Source organism: Pogona vitticeps, chromosome 4 (assembly GCF_051106095.1).
Source record: "Pogona vitticeps strain Pit_001003342236 chromosome 4, PviZW2.1, whole genome shotgun sequence".
Classification (NCBI taxonomy): Eukaryota; Metazoa; Chordata; class Lepidosauria; order Squamata; family Agamidae; genus Pogona; species Pogona vitticeps.
This window is the reverse complement of record NC_135786.1, coordinates 218,545,455-218,564,547: the sequence shown is the minus strand read 5'-3', so window position 1 is coordinate 218,564,547 and position 19,093 is coordinate 218,545,455. Positions and strand designations below refer to the sequence as shown.

The window sequence follows — 19,093 nt, the reverse complement described above, 5'->3', positions numbered from 1 at the left end:
GGTCGATGTATCGATCTGTTTCAACAAAACTAGAACAAAGGCTGGTGGGACCTTGTGGTTTTGTGGACCAGACACACCTGCACGTATATATACACACACATTTCCCTTATAGCCATTGTATACACATTTCTATCAGCTGAAAGTTGCACTTTATGCACCTGATGAATTGGGTTCTAGTGCATGAGAGCAGATGCGATAATATCTTGGTTAGTTTGGGAGGATGGGATAAGGTTCTTCACACTTTCCAGATAGGACATTCACAGAATTTACTGGGATTTACCTTCACGTCCTGATGGTGGGTGCCAGGGTGCCAAGTTAGATCTCTGCTTCACTGCCCATGGAGAGAAAGCTAGGCATTCTCTATCGTTATTGACCTGCTTCCGTCTTTACTTGGCCTTCCTTCCCCCTGCTGCCTGTCCATACAAGTTTTTTTTAAAGTCTTTTTTTTTTTTTTTGCTCCCAGACCAGGCTTCCTATTAGACATTGCTATTGCTCTGTTACCTCTTCCTCTAACCTCTGTCCATCTCCTCCAATAGTTTGCTGTATTCCCCTCCCTCTCATTTTAGACTGACAAAGCACTGCAGTGCAGACCCAGCACCCTGCGTTTAAAAGCAGTTTCTAGGGCCATTTTAAAAGAAAGAACATTTGGTGGTTGTTTTGGGCTGGGAAAGGCAGTATGCCAAAGCACCATAAAATAAAACAAAGGGTTTGAAAAAAGGGAGAGAACTGTGTAGGAACTCATACAAAAACCTTTGTTCCTCCTGTACTTATCAAGACAAGGGGGTCATCATCCAAATGAAAGAAAAAATCTTATTACGATGTGTGCTTGATGGGGAACTTAACAAGGTATAAATGCCCCATCTGGTAGAGGTTTTTTTGTTGTTACTTTTCAAAAACAAGAAGACTGAACCAGCTCCATCTAGTGCCTGAAGGTAAAGGTAAAGGTTCCCCTTCACAATTTTTTTTGTCCAGTCGTGTTCGACTCTAGGGGGCGGTGCTCGTCCCTGTTTCCAAGCCATAGAGCCAGCGTTTGTCCAAAGACAATCTTTCTGTGGTCACATGGCCAGTGTGACTTAGACACGGAAGGCTGTTACCTTCCCACCAAGGTGGTCCCTATTTATCTACTTGCATTTGCATGCTTTCAAACCGCTAGATTGGCGGGAGCTGGGACAAGCAACGGGCGCTCACTCTGTCGCGTGGATTCGATCTTACGATTCGATCTAGTGCCTGAAATCTAGGAATAAAATAGCCATCTAGGCCCCTTTCACATATCTCCCATTAGTCCATCCCACGGCCAGGAAACTTTGAGTTGAGCTTTATTTCTTAATAATTGTTCAGAGTTACACCCTTTGACAGCTGCACATTTTTTATTCTTGTGATCTGTAGTTTATACCTTCGTGTTTGCAGTTAATAGCAGGTGATCCTAAGACACTTATTTTCTGTTTGGCTCATAGATTGTATGCCTCAAGAGTCTTACCAGATCACATTTGCTTAATTGGTTTCTAACATTCAGGGGAAAAGGCAAAAGAATTTTGAGTACCCATGTGAGTATATCTGAAATTAAAATTCTTGCTTTCTATCTCTTCTTTAGATATCTATGCATGTTACAGATAAAGGAGAAATTGTGTCCATTTTTTTTTACAAACATACAAACATATCCAATTCACACCTTCTGAACTTACATGCGAACTGAAACATAACTACCATGCCAAAATGTGCATATTCTAGGATGTAAGATGATTCACAACCCCAGAACTGCACATAAATATACTCAAAAGCACAAATGCCCTAAGTGAAGATGTACGGACCAAAATGTGTTGTATTATGAGGAAAATGTATCCAAAAATGTTTCGCACTATGATTCTGCTTGATGGCTTAAGTGAGATTCACCAGTATTCCTTCTGGAATTGGTCCATCCTTTTAAAAATGTCTTATGTTTACAAAATCTGTGCATCATTGTGATGCAAGTCAATAGTTTGGGCCAATTTAAGCTTTGTAAAAGTGTTGTTGTCCTCTAAAATATAATCTGTTAGGATGTTAAGCAGAACATTCATAAGGAACACAGGGCTGTACTCATTTTTGCATGTAATTACTTTTCTTGAAAAAATCTAGTATTGAGGTATTTATTGTAACCATCTGGTTTTTGAATTTTCAGGTGGTTGGATATGGTAAACAAGAAGGAGACTTAGATGTCCCTCATGCCTCCATTGTTCAGGAATCTTTGTTTGGCAAAACACCTGAGCTAACATTTTTACCCTCTTCTCCTCAGTTAAATTTACCTTCTATTATGGACATCCGAGCTTTCATCTCCACTCTTGACATTCTTCCTTACCACAAGATACTGAAGTAAACTTTTGTCAGCATTACTTTCAACTGTGTTTATGTGTCATGTTTTCAAGCTGCATAGCCATGGCATTTGTTCCATCTGTCCATGATAGTCCATAACCTGTGTATATAATTTTGTGTGTGGAAGTAAGGAAAAAAAGCATCAGGTGGCACACACCCGTTACCCTAAGGTAGCTTGACCCAACTATCACATTCCATGGTTTGATACTTCTGGCATGTTATGCTTTGTTATTAAAATGTTCTGGATATGTTTTATAGTTAAACTGTGGAACCGTTTGCATTTCTGTGAACAATTAGCCACACAGCGCAACATAGGGGCCTTGAAGTTTGCAATTAATAAAGACTCTAAAAGGGGAAGATGTTCCTGTGCCATAAAATGCAGTAGGAAGTGGGGGAGGCTATACATTTGTCCCTATTACTTCTTTCCTAGATTTCGGTTCCATTTTCCCCCAGTGCAAGAATATTACTATGTGAAGTCTGATAAGAATATTGGATATTTCCATTCCTAGTTAAAACCAATTATTTTTCACACAGCACAGTTGTAATGTAGCCTCCTTAGGTGAAAAGAAATCATATGGGCCTCAATCCTCAGAACAGCTTTAGATATACCCTCCAATGGGGGTAGGTGCTCCTTTTTTCCCCCTCTGAGCCACAGACCCTTAAGAGCATATCACAAACTGGTGTGTGTGTGTGTGTGTTTTTAATCCCCTCAAGATTTTTTGTAATGGTGTGCAATGTGGGGTGGAGACCAAGGTTAACAAAACATAAGTTGAACACAATATTGGGATCAGGCTGGCATCTTTTGGGGAGGACTTCCAAAGGGCAATCCTTTTCTTGAAGTTGTCCTCCATTTTATGTATTGCCCAGTCCAAGAATGATTTAAAGGTAAATAATCACAAGGAGGGAGATAAGGAACCTTGAAAGCATCTATCTACAATTAACCTTTGTAGAGCATAAGCAGGTCACCTACTTTCAGGTTGAAATAAGATGTACGTATTGTAACTGTGTTTAAGATATAAGAATAATTTCCTGTTTTGTAACTGTGATATAAATTAACATATGTAATTTCATGCCAACCAAGGCTGACTTTTATCCTTTGGTGATACATACCTACTCTTCAGTGACATGTAACTGGGCATCCTATTTGGGTATGTGGAACAGATTGTGTGGTTCTCAACAATCCCGGTCGTTGTTATTTTAGCACAGTGTGTGTCATATTCCCGCCTGTCCCTTGGTTGTTTCACCAAGCAAAAGGGCACAAGCTATGTGTCATGTCGCTGCCACCGGTTGATTACATCAATATTGTTTATTATTAAAGACAGAGGTCCAGACAATGTGTCATTTTACAAAGAACCAAATAGAAGTTGTTTATTATTACAGGTGATGAAGGTACAATCAATGTCTTTAATTCTTAACAAAAGATCCTATTTCATTCACTCTCAACCGCCAACCCTCTGTCTCCACCCCAAACTCCAAAATCACCAATCCTCCAAACTCCACTCTCAGAATTCCCCCTTCTCCTCTTCCTGCAGGGACTGTTCTCACTCTTGACTCCGCCTCTCCAGCACTCTCATTGGTCCATGCAGATAGCACATTAATATTCATGACCTGGGCAGAGGCCACAGTATAATCTCCAAAAGCTGAAGTCCCTCAAAATATAATCGTTATTTTACCCCACAAATGCCTTGTCTCATGTTAATGGAAAACAACACTTTACTTGATTGACTCAATTAATTTTAAAAGTTTATTTTGACATTTCAACACATTCCAAATTTTAGATCAGTTCTTAGCTAGTAGCTTTTTTTAAAGAGATGTTTCCTATTTCAAATGTTGTTTGAACTGAGAAAAGCCTCTTCTGTCCAATATTAATACAAAACCTCTGCCTCTACAATATTTATTTATTTGCTTGTTTATTTATTTATTTTCCTCCCCACTGGAGATAGCATTTGATTGCTAGTCCCAGCTCCAGGAAACGCATTGACTCAATGAAATTTACATAAGTGATAATTTACTATGTGGTAATTGATCTCATGGGTTTACTCTCTAGTTAAGACTATCATCAAGATACCAGCTGGGGAATTTCTATCTCTTCCCCACCCCATGAATGTACCTACAATGTATGTGTCTGCTATTAACTTTTATTTAATAGAATGCTAATTTAAATAAAAAATGTTTTTATGTTCATTGGGAAGAGAGGAAATCAAGAACAAATATCCCATACTAGGCAGTTTTGAATCATGGGGCCACTAAAGAAAAGGTACTGCCTCTTGTGTCCACCAGCTTTATGGACCTGTGAACTGGGCTCAATAGGAAATCTACCACCAAAAGCTTCCAGTTCTGGTTCCCTTCCTCAGTATTTGCTCACTGATTCTCTTGATCTGATTTAGTTACTTTGCTCTAGCAAAGTGAGTAGTGCTGTAAAAGGTGAGAACACACTGGGACATCTTGCTCATACCAACCCCACAGCATCTAGAGCCAGCAATGCTTGAAAAACAATGCTCCAAATGATAAGATGCCACCAGTATTTCCAAGAGCAATTCTGGTGGTTTACGGTAGGTATCTGACTGCAGAGCCAGAGTTTGGGAATTTAGCTCTCCACTGTGCTTCCTTGATAGGGGCTGGACTCAATGATCCATAGGGGCCCCACCAGCTCTGAAGTTCTGAGATGATGATGATGATGATGATGATGATGATGATGATGACAATAGCAATCTTGTATACAGAGCTGCTGAAGTAAAGTGAGCAATATATGGTGTATTCAAAACTGGTGGTGGTGAGATCCAGTTACAGTTTTGTGTGTATGTGGTATGTGTTCATATGAACACATTCTTTTGTGTGTGTGTGTGTGTGTGTGTGTGTGTGTGTGTGTGTGTGTGTGTGTTCATATGAACACATTCTTGTGTGTGTGTGTGAGTGTGTGTGTGTTTTGAGGGAACCCTGTTTAGGAAAACCTTTTTCCTAAACCTCAATATCAAAGGCTCGTTAGCTAAATAAAAAGGAAAAAAAAAACAAATATTTTGTCTAACACAAACTGGTCCTCTGGTGAGAAAATTAATCCCTAACAGGGTAAAATTTCAATTTTAAGTAACCCCGCTAATAAATCCTTCCCCTCTTTGTGGCAAAGGAATTATTTGCAGTAGGCTCTAACACACTCAAAGGCCTGGGCAGCCATTGCTTTGCTTGTAACACAAGCTATCACATTAGCACCACATTCCTTCAGTTTTATGAAGCATTTCAATGCAGACTTAGTACTCATTTGATCTGATTAGTTCCCGGCTCTTTCAGGGAGATGGTTTCCTATTTTTCTGAAAGCAGTGTTAAGTCAGCCACAAAAAGCCAAACCCTTGTTTTCTTTAGCGCTGTTGTAGGCCTTGATTTCTGTGGTACAGCTGCTGAAGGTAAAAGCCCAGCCTGTTCTTATCTCTCTCCTACATATCAACAGAAGATATCATATGGTGCAGCCAAGTTCTCAGTAGATTCTTTCATCTTTCCTTTCTTAGACTCAGGATTCCCTTATGCTCAGAATTTAAGGAGGCAACCACCGAGAGCTGCACGTATAAAGGCACAATACAGTTACAAATGCACACCACGTGCAAACGGGTGGGAGGTAGGAAATAAAAACAGGGTTTGAGCTGATTCCCATCCATCTGCTTCCTTTGCAAGACTTCAAGGGCATTCATCCTTCAGTGCTCTAGTCCCACAATGACAGGCGGGGACGTCATATCTTTATTAGATGGGGGAAGGGGGCACTGACTGTTGACCTGTACCCACCTTCATCAGGTTGGGCACCCCTGGACATGGAGGGTGCAGAAGAAAACAAACAAACATACAAATGTTCTGGCTAGATGTCCATGTCAGATGTCCAAGCAAATTTCAAAATGGGGCTGCCGGCTCAGGTCAGGCGTAAAGATGGGAACAAACCGCTGGTTCGGCTGTTCAGCACAGTTCATTTCCCAGCCAAACAGCTGATACTCGGCTCAGCTCCCTGCCCTCTCCAGCAGCCGCCCACTCGGATGCAGCACTCCATCCTGCCTCTTCTGGGTGCTACCTCTGGGTGGGCTCCTGCTGGAGGGAGGTGGGGTGCTGAACTGCGTATCAGCTGTTTGGCTGTTCAGATTGGAAACAAACTGTGATAAATCACTGAACCAGTGATTTGTGCCCATCTCTAGTCAGGAGTGTAGGTTTCAAATGACACTTCCGTTGGCATTGGATGGAATGTTCCTACATTCTTTAAACAGAGGGCTTCAAGCCATACACCAACCCTGTTGCCTTACCTTATTTTTGACTGAAGATTGGGGCTATACAGATATGTAGCAGATACCTTATTGGGGGTGCTGATAAAATTTAATCAACACACTAGGTCAGTAGCTTCCAAACAGTGAGTCGTGGCTCCGTGGATTGCCAGGAAGCCAACCAAGGGGTGCCACAGAATTCTCTAATCCTTCTTCCCTCCCTTGCCTCCCCAAGCTATCCTATAGCATTTACTTGCAATGTCTCTAGTGTCTGTGCATGGTGCAGAGAGGGATCCCTGACCCAGTCTTGCCAAAGGATTGGGTTTCCTGCCCTATGGTTCACAAAGGACCTTTCCCTGTCCTGTCCCTGCAAAGAAAAAATTGCTTTCTCCATTTTTCCAGTAGCTTCCCTTGAAGAAGTCAAGCCACTAGTGTGTTTTCACTAAGCCACCTGTATCTTGCAGTCTCTGGTTCCGTCTAGTAGCCAGTCCTGGTAATACACCTCAGGAAGATGTATTTATGTGTTTATTTTATTTTATTTTTTCAGGCAGTGGATATCTGAAACTGCGGGTAGTGATGCCATGGATATGGCAGTCCTACTGTATTGGGGAGCCACAGCCAGTGGCCAGCTGTGGCCAGTAAGTCAAGGGAGCCACAAGTTTATGAACCACTGCACTACATGACCTGAATCCAGCCAAACTAACAGTAGGGCCCATTTATTTGGGGAACATGTTCCTCAGTTTGCAGTCCTGCTTAGGCAACAGTAGTGCTCATACTTAAGATGATGCCCTGGTAGACTATTTGGGGTATCTTTCATAGTTCAACAATATGAAAAGAAAATATCAAATGCATAGGATACTGTGATACCGCAAAAAGCTCTGGATCAGCCTAGCAGTTCCATAAGATTCCAGTCCATCTCTCCATCCACAGAGCTGCATTGTCTCTTCTGTTTGAAAAAGCACCTGTGATGCTTGAACAATTTGCATTTGAATTTTCATTGCTATAGCAGAGTTCTGAAATAACTTTTTTTAAGTGTATGAACAGTAATTCCATACATTACCAATTGCATTTCATGTTAGTTTTTCATTACTTTTTTGAGGGGAGAAGGAGTTGAGATTTATAAGAAAATGGTATAAAACTTCTTGTCAAAACGTGTCTAAAATGCCATAGAAAAATAACTTTAAAAATTAATTAAAGTACGTTGCTCATTGGAGCAGTAAACTAAATTTCCTTCCACTCATTATATTGCCTTCACAAAGTGGCTAAATTATTCCTTCGTTACCCCCGGCCGAAAGGTAACTAGGTACAGTTAACTGTGTCACTGCGTAACTTGTGGTTTTTACTTTCTGTGTTACACTATAGTTCAATAAAAGCACGGGAAAAGGAATGTAGGAGAGGAAAAGCATGGAAAATTTAAGAGGAAAGCGTGGTCCTGCAGATGTTGAATCACAAGGCTCATTATCCATCAGCATTAGCTGGGGCTGATGGGCATTGCAGTCTAACCCCATCTGAAAGGCCACAGGTTCTACATCCCTGCGTGATGTAATCTAATTTGGACCTTGAGCTAGGAAAGCGTGCATGTCACATGACCCACACATGTGCCTATCAGAAACCATAGTATCCTCCTTCAGCAATACATTCCTCTCTGGACTCCTGACATCCACTTGATAAATTATCAGCAAGTTTGTCTCTCCTGTGCCCTAACTGATATGGTAAACTTGCCCTGTGGAGCAATAAATCAATCATTCCCGCACTTTATTAAATTCATTTGTCACACGCTGTTGCTCTCTTGTGCTTTCAGATGTCATGTGAAATTGTACTGCCGCCTTCTCTCCCCTATATATTTGTACTCTGGATGTTCAGCTGTGTTATTCTCCTTCAGATATTAGTGATTTATACACCATTCCCTATTGACTGGGCCTGAGCTTGCTTATTTATTTATTTATTTATTTATTTATTTATTTATTTATTTATTTATTTATTTATTTATTTATTTATTTATTTATTTATTTATTTATTTATTTATTTATTTATTTATTTATTTATACACATTATCTTTCTCCCTGCTTCTCAGTGGATTAGGAACAACTCTTTCTATAGCTGTTTATTTGTATGTGTGTATATACATACACACACACACACACACATATATACAGAGAGGGGGAGAGCTATAGAGAGAGATATAGAGATCCATCGGCCTCTGAGGCAGTCTATCCGACTGTCAAACAGTTCTTACTGCAAATAAGGTATTTCTAATGTTTATACAAACTCTCCTTTCCTATACCATGAATCCATTATTTTCAATCCTGCCCTCTGGAACTGCAGAAAACAAGCTTATTCCATCTTCCATGTAACAGCCCTTCAAACATTTGAAGATCATATCACCTCTCAGTCTTCTCTTATCCAGGATAAACATACCCAGATCCCTTAACTGCTCCTCACAGGTCTTCGTTTCCAGCACTTTTACCTTCCTGGTCAGCCTCCTCTGGACACATTCCAGACAACTCTACCTCCACTTTTAAACTCATTCTTTTAGCAACGTGTTCCATAAATGTTATTTATGGTATAACTTACTCATTTGTATGTGCCTTTGACATATAAGCTGACCCGATATATAGGAAGTCTTTCCTAATTGAAGTTTAGAGTTTGACTTGAGTACGATCCAAGCCATACCTTTCCCCTGCTAAGGTATAAGATCTAAACTATGAACAATTTGAATGTAGCTCTAGTTATCACACATCTGGAATGGATCAAAGTAACTGTGGTTCAAAGAATGTGCACAATCAACCCCAGATGTTTTAATACAGCAGTACCTCATCGGCTCACTGAATCTCAATGGATAACAAATGAAAGATAAATGTTTTAACATTAAGGGGCTAAATGAGTTTAAATGTTTTAAATGTAAGTGGCTTGAAGATGGTTGGGATGGTGAATGATTCTGTATCCAAGTAAGTGTGACATTTCACAAAATTCTAAAACTTCAGTAAAAGTCTCTCTGTGTTTTTTTTAATTAGATGCTTGTCAGAAAATTTAGAAAGCTTCCTTGATAGCACAAAAGCCATGTGATAATGTCTCATAGAAATATGTGTTTTAATCGAATTATGGTTTAGGTTCAAATTGGAATCCTTCTGTTTAACTATCTCAGAACAAAGGATGTGTGAGGTTCTCCTTATGACTACTTGATTTTTGTCTCTCAACTAATCTGTCAGGTAAATTAGGCTAAAAACTGTGATTTGAGCCAGGAGCACTTGGTCTGCTTTGTGTAAAGCTAATCCAGTCAATCTCTCCCACAGATTTGCTAAACAGTTTCTACCGATCGAGGGCTACATGCAAGATCCCCAATGTGATCCAGGCATCCACTTGATGTTTTGGATCACACCCCAATTAGATCTAATATGATCCAGCCCCTCTCCAATCTGATCAGGCATGGATTTGCATCAGTTACTGAGATTTCCAAATAACTGGAATTCCCATTAACTTGAACAGAAACACAAATGGCTATACTGTAATTTGCTACCAGTTTTTTTTTAATCATCATCATGCAATTTGGCAAGATGCTGAACCACAAAGAGAGAATGCGCCCCACCAAACTACAGACAGGTAACTATTCAGATTCTGAGGCAAATCAATCACTATTTGTTCATCATTTTTTTTACTGTACTCTTTTTTTTAAGCTGCTCTTGTTGGCTGCTCAGCTCAAGAATTGGCATTCTTTCTGTTAGAGGTCAGGTGGATGGAAAAAGTGTTCCAGTCATGCAGCAGCAGCAAGCTTGCTATGACAAATGCTGTGCGAAAGAGCCAACCCAAGTATGACAAACAGCAAATGGAGGAAGGGAACCCTGAAATCTAGGAGAAAGAAGAGGGTGAAGAGAGAAAAACCTAGTCATGCTAAAACTAATTTAAACCTAATCGCTTAGAGCCTAGACAAGAAAGCAATCTCCTAATGCACTCACACACACTCAGCCTTCAATCAAAATGAAACTAAAGAAGTCAGTGCAGCACCTACACAAACCTAGCTGGAATCTAAGTGAGCTGAGCAGAAACATACCATACACAGCAATATAAAGCTGAAGTGACCCCACACAAAGACTCTGTCTGTGCTCTAACTCAGTGGTCCCCAACCTTGGGCCTCCAGATGTTCTTGGACTTCAAATCCCAGAAATCCTGGCCAGATGAGGTGGTGGTGAAGGCTTCTGGGAGTTGCAGTCCAAGAACATCTGGAGGCCCCAAGGTTGGGGACCATTGCTCTAACTTACTGAAAAGTGCAGGAAAGGTCCTTTTTGTTTTCCTTCAGAGGTGGTGAAATGATCAGTCAGCAAAGTTCAGCTTCTCCTTGTGTTTCACTACCTTGAACCACCTTGGCATCTTCCTTACATGGTATTGTAATGTCTGTTTTCCTCACGTTTCCATACATCCTTCTAAAAAAAAATTATAATTCCCCAAATGTCATATACACGCAGTGCAAACATGGATGGTCTTTTTCTACGCCAGAAACAAGCTGGGCTTGTTCGTATCGATCCCAGTGTCATGAGACACGAAGAACCTCAAAACTGGTTCCTTGTATAAACTGATAAAGACTAGATATTAACTTTGGCTTTTCATGAGGACTACGAAGATATGTTTTCCCTGTAATCTGTTTTCCCTGTGTTGTGTTCATCTTTCCAGCAATGGCCAAAAGGGAAGATGCCATCCTTGGATTTCAAAAAACTTTCCTTGGCCAGTTGCAGGCCTCTCTTTTCACACCTGAGTCTAAGCATAGAAAAGATATTTTCTCTGTTGCTCCAGAGAGCAGGTCTTTGCAGGCTTAATTCAAGGGGGTTTGTAGGCTTCTTTCTGGTCAGAGAAATTTGACAGTGGAACAAAATGTGTAGGCGGAATGCGTAGGCTTTTTATTGGCCAAAATCTCAAGGCAAAAGATTACAAATTTTCTCATGGAATGTTGTATTCCTGAATTTCATATCCTGAGCATGGAATTCCTTGCATACAAGCCCCTATGACAACAGGCCATAATTACCACCTGTCTTTCATCAGTAAGTTAAGCAATGATCTATGCCAATATTCCTATTCTTCAGTCTTCAGATGGCCTTGGACTACAACTCCCAGAAATCCTGGCCATCACAGCTGGTAGTGAAGTCTTCTGGAAGCTTTAGTCCAAGGGGACTAGTCAGGGGACCCAAGGCTGGGAGCCCCTGATCTATGCCCAGAACTGAGTCCAGCACACTTTTTGGAAAATGCTGCAGCTGCTGACAAGTCTGACAGGCTTTGGGCAGCATGCCTGGCTCTTTACCCTACTCCCCGGATAACATGAGACTGGCTAGTCTGACGTGATTTACAAGTACGAGGGGGGAATGCAAGGTTACTTAAGGGGTGTTCCCCCCTCACACCACCCTCTTCTTGTTCAGGCACCCACCTGCCCATCCTATTTCTAGTGTGAGATTTGCTGGTCACCTTTAAGGGGCCGGATAGGAATTTTTGACCATCATCCTGATTGGCCTCGGATAGGGTTTTTTTTCGCCTGTCCCACACCAGGACATTGGCATTTTGGTGGAGATTTTGGTCACACTGGCGGGTAGTGCAGAAGAAACAGGTATTTTTAGGTGTGTCCACTGTAATTCAGGTAAGCCAACAGCGCATCTGACCTCCCAGGACTGCGGATCGTGCTTTACAGTGCCTGTGGCGGGAAGATGCACTGGGCCACTTCTGGACCAATGGTCATCAACTAAAGATGGCTTGAGGTCTGGAGGTGTTTATTAGTGGCTGGCCAGGTTCCTGCTGTCTTTAAGACCGCTGGAACCTGGGGCTGGGGACTCACCCATTTGTTGGCTAAGGGGTATTTGGATACCTCTGCCATTTACTTGTTTCCACACTACAGGAGGCCCCCTCCTTATGCCAAAGGATGGCAAATTTAAATTTGAGCTTGAATTTGAATCAATAAAGTGTGGCCAGTGTTTAACCCATATTACTGTCTCGCGTCTTTATTCCGGGGTTGGGAGGGCAATTCTTAGATTTAAAGGGCAGAATCCTGTTGAGATTCATGTGGATTAATGAATCCATGTTCATAACATTCTGAGCAATTCCTAGCTTGCAACTGGGAAGCACTGAAATCACCCGATTCAAAAAAAACTGAGCTTTCGCTAGTACAAAGTAGTAGTGAACATCCTGGTGCAAAAACAGTGGGGAAACAAGAACCAGATGCATAGCAGTTTACAACATAAGACAAACAGGTTTTTGACCTAAGCGTTTTTCAGATCTAAGCATAATCCTAACTCTATAACATAACATCAAACTGTGAATAAATATCAAATGCTACAGTTTCACTGTCAAATTCCAGGCTTGTGATGCTAAGAACCCCAAAGTTTACCTTGTGAGGTTGGGGAAACTAATAGATGATAGACGAATGCAGCAAATAGCTGAAAATACAGAATATGTCATTTCAGAGAACAATGACAATGTCAGTTGTCTGATTTGGAGGTTCACATCAAATAGCCAATCCCTGGAGTCTCATTAATTTTATTTTAGAATATCTAGTAAAAACTAGCAAAGCAGGGTGATTTTTTCTTAGAGCCTTACATATCGTCATGACAAATGCAAGATCAAATGTTATCTGCTATCTGATTTGGACCAGAATGCACAAAGGATACATTTCAAATTAGATTATAAACTTGATCCACATTCCAGGAAATTTAAAACCAGCTTATTATAAAGCAAGCAAATCAATCACGGCAACACAAATAAAACAGAAATACCATGAACAATGCTTATGGTACAACTTATTTTGCTTGCTTGCTTATGGTCAGAAGTTTCATTTATATATATATATGAAACTTCTGACCATAAGCAGAAGTTTCCCTCCCTCCCTGACAGCTTCAAGCCTCTTGGAATGGCAAATAATTTTCTAGAATTGTCGATGAGATGCTTTAGGCATGAGAGATCATCTGTAGGGTAGAAATCTGAATTTCTGCATTTCATTTTGGAGACAGCTTTACGTATTCAGTGCCAAAGGACCACATTTAAAAACTTTGAGGTAGAATATCAGAATTACTCCTCATTGCATAACTCTTTAGCGACATGACCAGTGAAAACCCCAAAGCTCCTTAAACATGGACATGTCAACAGAAATTGCCCCTCTTATGAAACTGAAGGAAAAAATTATTCATATACTTTATTCATTCTAGATACACTGAGGATGTCAATTTGCTGAACCAAGTTATTGGAAAATGCTAAGAAGACCCTGTCACAATGACCTTTAGGTTAAATAAATTTGTTCATTTGGTGTACTTTCTTCATTACTCATGTTACCCTCAGTGTCTGTATGCTTCTGAATGCAATTTGTGTCATCCATGAGAGAGCACCCTTATCAGTCAGAGTGTTGTAGTGAAAAATCCTGGTTTTAAACCAGTGTCCTGTGGATTAACGTCCCCACACAGCATCTCACTTGAGGAATAATATAGAGCCAATTACTCTCTCACTTTAATCTACATCACGAGGTTACAGTGAGAACAAAATGGCATAGGAGGCTATATCCACAACCTGAAACCCAATGCAGAAAAGGTGGAGTAAGGACACAGTAGGATCTCTGTATCTGTGGGGTATCAGTTGCAAGCCCCCTCCCATGGAGATCATATTGAAGGGTTTCTATGCTTTTTTTTTTACATTCTAGCTCTTTTTTGTAGCCATTTTGACACATTTTGGACACATTTTTACACTTTTTAAAAATCAAACAAACCACCAACTGTATTTTGCACATAGAGGTGGAAATCCTCTTGCATGACTTTGTGTCATTCAAGTAGAATGATAAAATCATTCTATTATAGTAACATTTAAATTAATTGAAAGCTTCCTTCCCCCCTTTCAGGTTCCATCCAACTCTCCCGTAGGATCTTTTTGATCTGTGAAAGCCTCACAACTGGGGAAAGAGCCTTCAAAAGCCAAAACTTGTTGCTGGTTCATCTCTGGGGATCCTGAACCTAGTGGCACCATTCTGGAACCCAGCTGAGAATTTTGGCTATCAAAGGATTCCTGCCCCGCCAACTCACTACCCAAAACTCCCAAAGGCTTTCCTAGGCCAAAAAGGAGCACTAGGATGCCGAACCTGAAGGAAAGTTTCAATTAATTTAAATTCAATATTATTCTCATGTTGACACCACCCTACTTGCATAAGTTACTGCCAAGAAGATTTCAGCCATTATCTTCTATTTTGTGCATTTTATTTTGTGGCAAGTGCAAGGATTCCAAAACCAAACAGAAGTTTTTGTACCAAATAACAGGGTTTTTGTTTGTCCCCCACTCCTAAATGCTGTCATCGATTTTAAAAGTGGTGGTTTTTCAGTCTTTTGTAGGAGTGAGAAATCTTACAGTGGTTGCTTATTTTTCTATATGTCTATATGTCAAGGCAGGACATGGTGGCGCTGCGGGCTAAACCGCAGAAGCCTGTGCTGCAGGGTCAGAAGACCAAGCAGTCGTAAGATCGAATCCACGCAACGGAGTGAGCTCCCGTTGCTTGTCCCAGCTCCCGCCAACCTAGCGGTTCGAAAGCATGCAAATGCGAGTAGATAAATAGGGACCACCTCGGTGGGAAGGTAACAGCGTTCTGTGTCTAAGTCGCACTGGCCATGTGACCACGGAAGATTGTCTTCGGACAAAAGGCTGGCTCTATGGCTTGGAAACGGGGATGAGCACCGCCCCCTATAGTCGAACACGACTGGACAAAAATTGTCAAGGGGAACCTTTACCTTTTTATATGTCAAGGCATTCTATATGTCAAGGCATCTTTTTTTTTTCTTTGAGGACAAAAATGCCCATATTCCTCACATCTTTCCTTATATTAATCTCTGCCTAGTTGCCGCTGAACAGCACTAACACATATTTTGATGCAGATAAAGATATGCTTCAGTCTTTATTGTTTTGACCACTTTGGTGATCCAACTTCCATCAATTTAAAACGCAAGTATGATATTAATACTGTATATGTACAAGCATGGAGCCAGTTCAAAAGACACAATGCTAGCAGATTAAAAAGTACAAATACAGTACATTCTCCAAAATGCTGGGTTAAAAACAAAATACAAAATACAAAAAGATTAAAATATAGTTTCAGTATTAAAAACCAAGTCATTTCATCTGGGTCTTCAGATGAGGGATGAAGTAAAATGATACAACAGTAGTAAGGTTATACATCTGATAAACTATATAGACTTTAATCAGCTTTATATCCTATACCACATCTCTTGTACTTCCTATTCTATCTTTATTATTTAGCCAGTTATCCCTTAGTTTTATCACCAGCCATCCAAATTTGGCCACTCTGTTTGTTACCGCTTTATTCTTATCCTCCCAAAGCTTATGTAGGCACTCCTTTCTATCTCTGCCACCCAAGGAAGGAATACTAGGTTTAATGAGCCATTCCTGAATCTGCTCATTGATTTTAAATTTTATACTCTAAAATGACATGGCTCAGTGTCTCTATATTCCCCTCACCAAATACACACAATCGACTCTTGTAGGGCGTATTGTTGCATCTTCCCAGCAACACCACAGCTGGCAACAAGTCCATGCACAATAACATAGCCTAGCCTCAATAGTAACTACCTCAGATTCCAGCCTTATGGCTGCATTTGATGCACTTGTAGGAAGCTGCAATATAGCTCTGTTACTACAATATAGCTCCAGGATTAATGTCGCTATCCGGATTCGTCGCTATGTGGGGTGGGACCCATAGGAACACATTAAACTCCATTTAATGCATTCCTATTGGGGAAAAACTCACCGTTAAGCGAAGATTCCCCTATCCAGCCGCCATTTTCGCTGGCCGGTAAGCGAGGGCAGGGTGCGAAAATGCTGCGGGCAGCCATTTTCTGCACCTGGCAGCCATTTTGGAACCGCCGATGAGCTGTTTTCTAAATATCGCAATGCAATGTTTAGCCTATATAAACATTGCAATGCGATCGCATTAGCGATCGCAAAAAACGCGTCACTATGTGGATTCAGTGTTAAACGGTGCGTTCGTTAAGCGAGGCACCACTGTATACTATATGGAGCTGCATAGATCCACTAATGTGGGCTATTCATTGTTCTCACATAACCTGCATGCCTGACCATCAATAGAAACAACTTGTAGTGAGCATAGTTTACAGTAAAATCCTGGGGGTTGAGAAAAATAATTGACACAGATCAGTTGTGGGTAGACAAGGCTTTGACTTGCAAATTCAACATTTCCAAGCTTCTGCACAAATTTTGCTCCCAAATTGAAACATGTGGAAGACCTATGTAGTTGTACGTATTGCGGGAACTCCTTAGCATTGAAATGAACAACATGCAACACTGGGTGTTGGGTTATGTGACCTTTGCTTGTTACTGCAAAAAGCAGGGAGGGAAGAGAGTATAGAGAAATAAATTTAAACAACATCTGTTCAAAACATACCCAAGGCTTTCAAAGAGAATATATTAAAACAGCATTCTCACTCCCACCATATAAAAATGTTTTATTCTAAACCCACCCACTTTTCTTCTTCTCTTAAAAATGCCATAAATTTTGCCTCTCAAAAGATAAAGCTTTGCTTCAAATAATGTTAATGGTCCATCAGTAAAAAATCAGTCAAAATACAGCTGGAGACACACACTGTCCCTCATGGGAAAGTTACTTAACCTATGGCTTACGGAAAATATGTTTGATATTTCCAGCCCCCAAACTTGAAAGAAAGAGAAAGAGAGAAAAGGGGAGGACAGGATAGCTGAAACAATTAAGCCATTATTGCAAAACGCATAGGGATTCGGAACAAAAGACCTAACCCATTTTTCTCATGGTCAGCCACAAGTACAAAGATGAGCTATGATGACAGAACACATTCTCTCTTTTATTTTATTTTTTTGGGGGGGACTAATGAGTTTATGTATGATGTTATCCAAAGACAATAAACAAAATTCAATTTCTGGTTTGCTTATGCATCACAGGGATAGATCTAAAGGTGGTGCTGCTGGTATCAAAATATTGGATCAATACTTCATTTGCTTCCATGCCTAATTCAATGTGCAGGTTCTGGTTTTTAAAGGCTGAGGTGGTTCAGGGCCAAACTGGGTAAAAAGTGGTACATACTATTACAAGTGACCTGAATGTTTAGCTCAGTCACAGTGGCCTTGTTCATACTGTAACTCTGCTGATATGGGTACATAGATGACAGGCAACCCTTTTCTTGGTCACAGTGGAAAGAGTCATTTTAATGGGAATGAACTCTCTGAAAGAGATCCTTCTGTCTGCCAGGGAATCACTTCAGTCCAGTCCCCCAAAGTCCAGTCCAGTCCAGTAGGTTCCTACTGCTGAACCAAAAAGTCCAGCTTGAGCATGCATCGGGGTCAAGCTGGAGCACATTTCCCAATGTATCATGTGACCACAGGGAGGCTGGGCCACTCCTCAAGTGGGCCTAATTGCAAACTATTTCTCGGTGTAATCACATCCTCTGTTAGGAAAAAGTCCCATCTGCTTCAATGAAAATTAAATTATATCTCTGCCATAATCAATACCAATTTGTATGATGTCTGGATGAAAGAGGGAGCGGATTTAGTTTCAAGGCAAAGCAAAAGGGTATAGAGCACTTCAGGTTGATCAAGACATCTAAAATACGCAAAGGGAAGTCAGACAGTTTGTCTCCAGTGAGGTGGATTGTCCAGCAGGATGGATGGATTTGTTTTGTGTAAGAGATTACTGACCACTAGGAAATATTATGTTTGATTTAGCTGCCTGTCTTTGCTTACCCATGTCTGCCGGCCACTGCTTCCTGACTGCCTCTGCTGTCTTTCAGTGTGGCATTTTAATCCACCCTCTTAACAATTTGGTTCTTTGCTTTTTAAACTGGCTTTTCATTGGTGTAATGTTGTCTTGAACCAGTCCTTACTCACAAAGCAGGAGATTAGAACTGTCTGTGGGTCAGATTATTAGTTGAATTTGAGTAGATCAGTCACCTTCACAGCAAGGAGCAGGCGGAGGGGAGGTCATTGGCAGTCCATTCAATACTGAATTCTGCCTCCACACTGGCCATTCAATACTGAATTCTGCCTCCTCCACCACCACCCTGGCTGCATGAGGAGTTCCTCTTTTAAAGATGATTCAGGAAGGCAAGAGGTCTTCCTCCTTTTCTGAAGCTGACTCAGCAAAGTGAGGAATGACATCTAGTGCAAGTCTTCAGCAGCAAGCATTATAACCTTGAAACAGGACTTCAGATTAGCACCACCTCTGGCACAGTTGTAGCAGTTAGTCTGCTCTTCTGTGCAAAATGCAGGGATGTTTGGGTGAGAGTTTCTGAGTTAAGATTTTTTTAAAACTGTTTCCTCTCTCCCTTCAGAAAAAGACAGCTCTAAACATCTCCAGAATTGAAAAATATAATATAAATTGAAAAGACCAATATTGTTTATCTTCAAAGAGAATAGTTGACCTCACCTACTTTTTTATTATTAGGAAAGAATCCAGGCTGTAGGGGCTTAAATATTGGTCTTCAGAAAATGCCTTTCAAATGGGAAAAATA

At 40.7% G+C, this 19,093-nt stretch overlaps 1 protein-coding gene across 1 annotated transcript in view; it reads left to right on the top strand.

The window, feature by feature from the left end:
- The window catches only part of LOC110073801 (nardilysin), a 53,241-nt gene extending 50,829 nt beyond the window's left edge, over positions 1-2,412 (top strand). Inside the window, exons 30-31 of the mRNA XM_020783391.3 lie at positions 1,455-1,544; positions 2,156-2,412. Of these exons, the coding sequence (XP_020639050.3) occupies positions 1,455-1,544; positions 2,156-2,350 (285 nt within the window). The 3' untranslated portion in view covers positions 2,351-2,412. The remainder of the gene's footprint in view (positions 1-1,454; positions 1,545-2,155) is intronic.
- Positions 2,413-19,093: the final 16,681 nt, after the last annotated feature.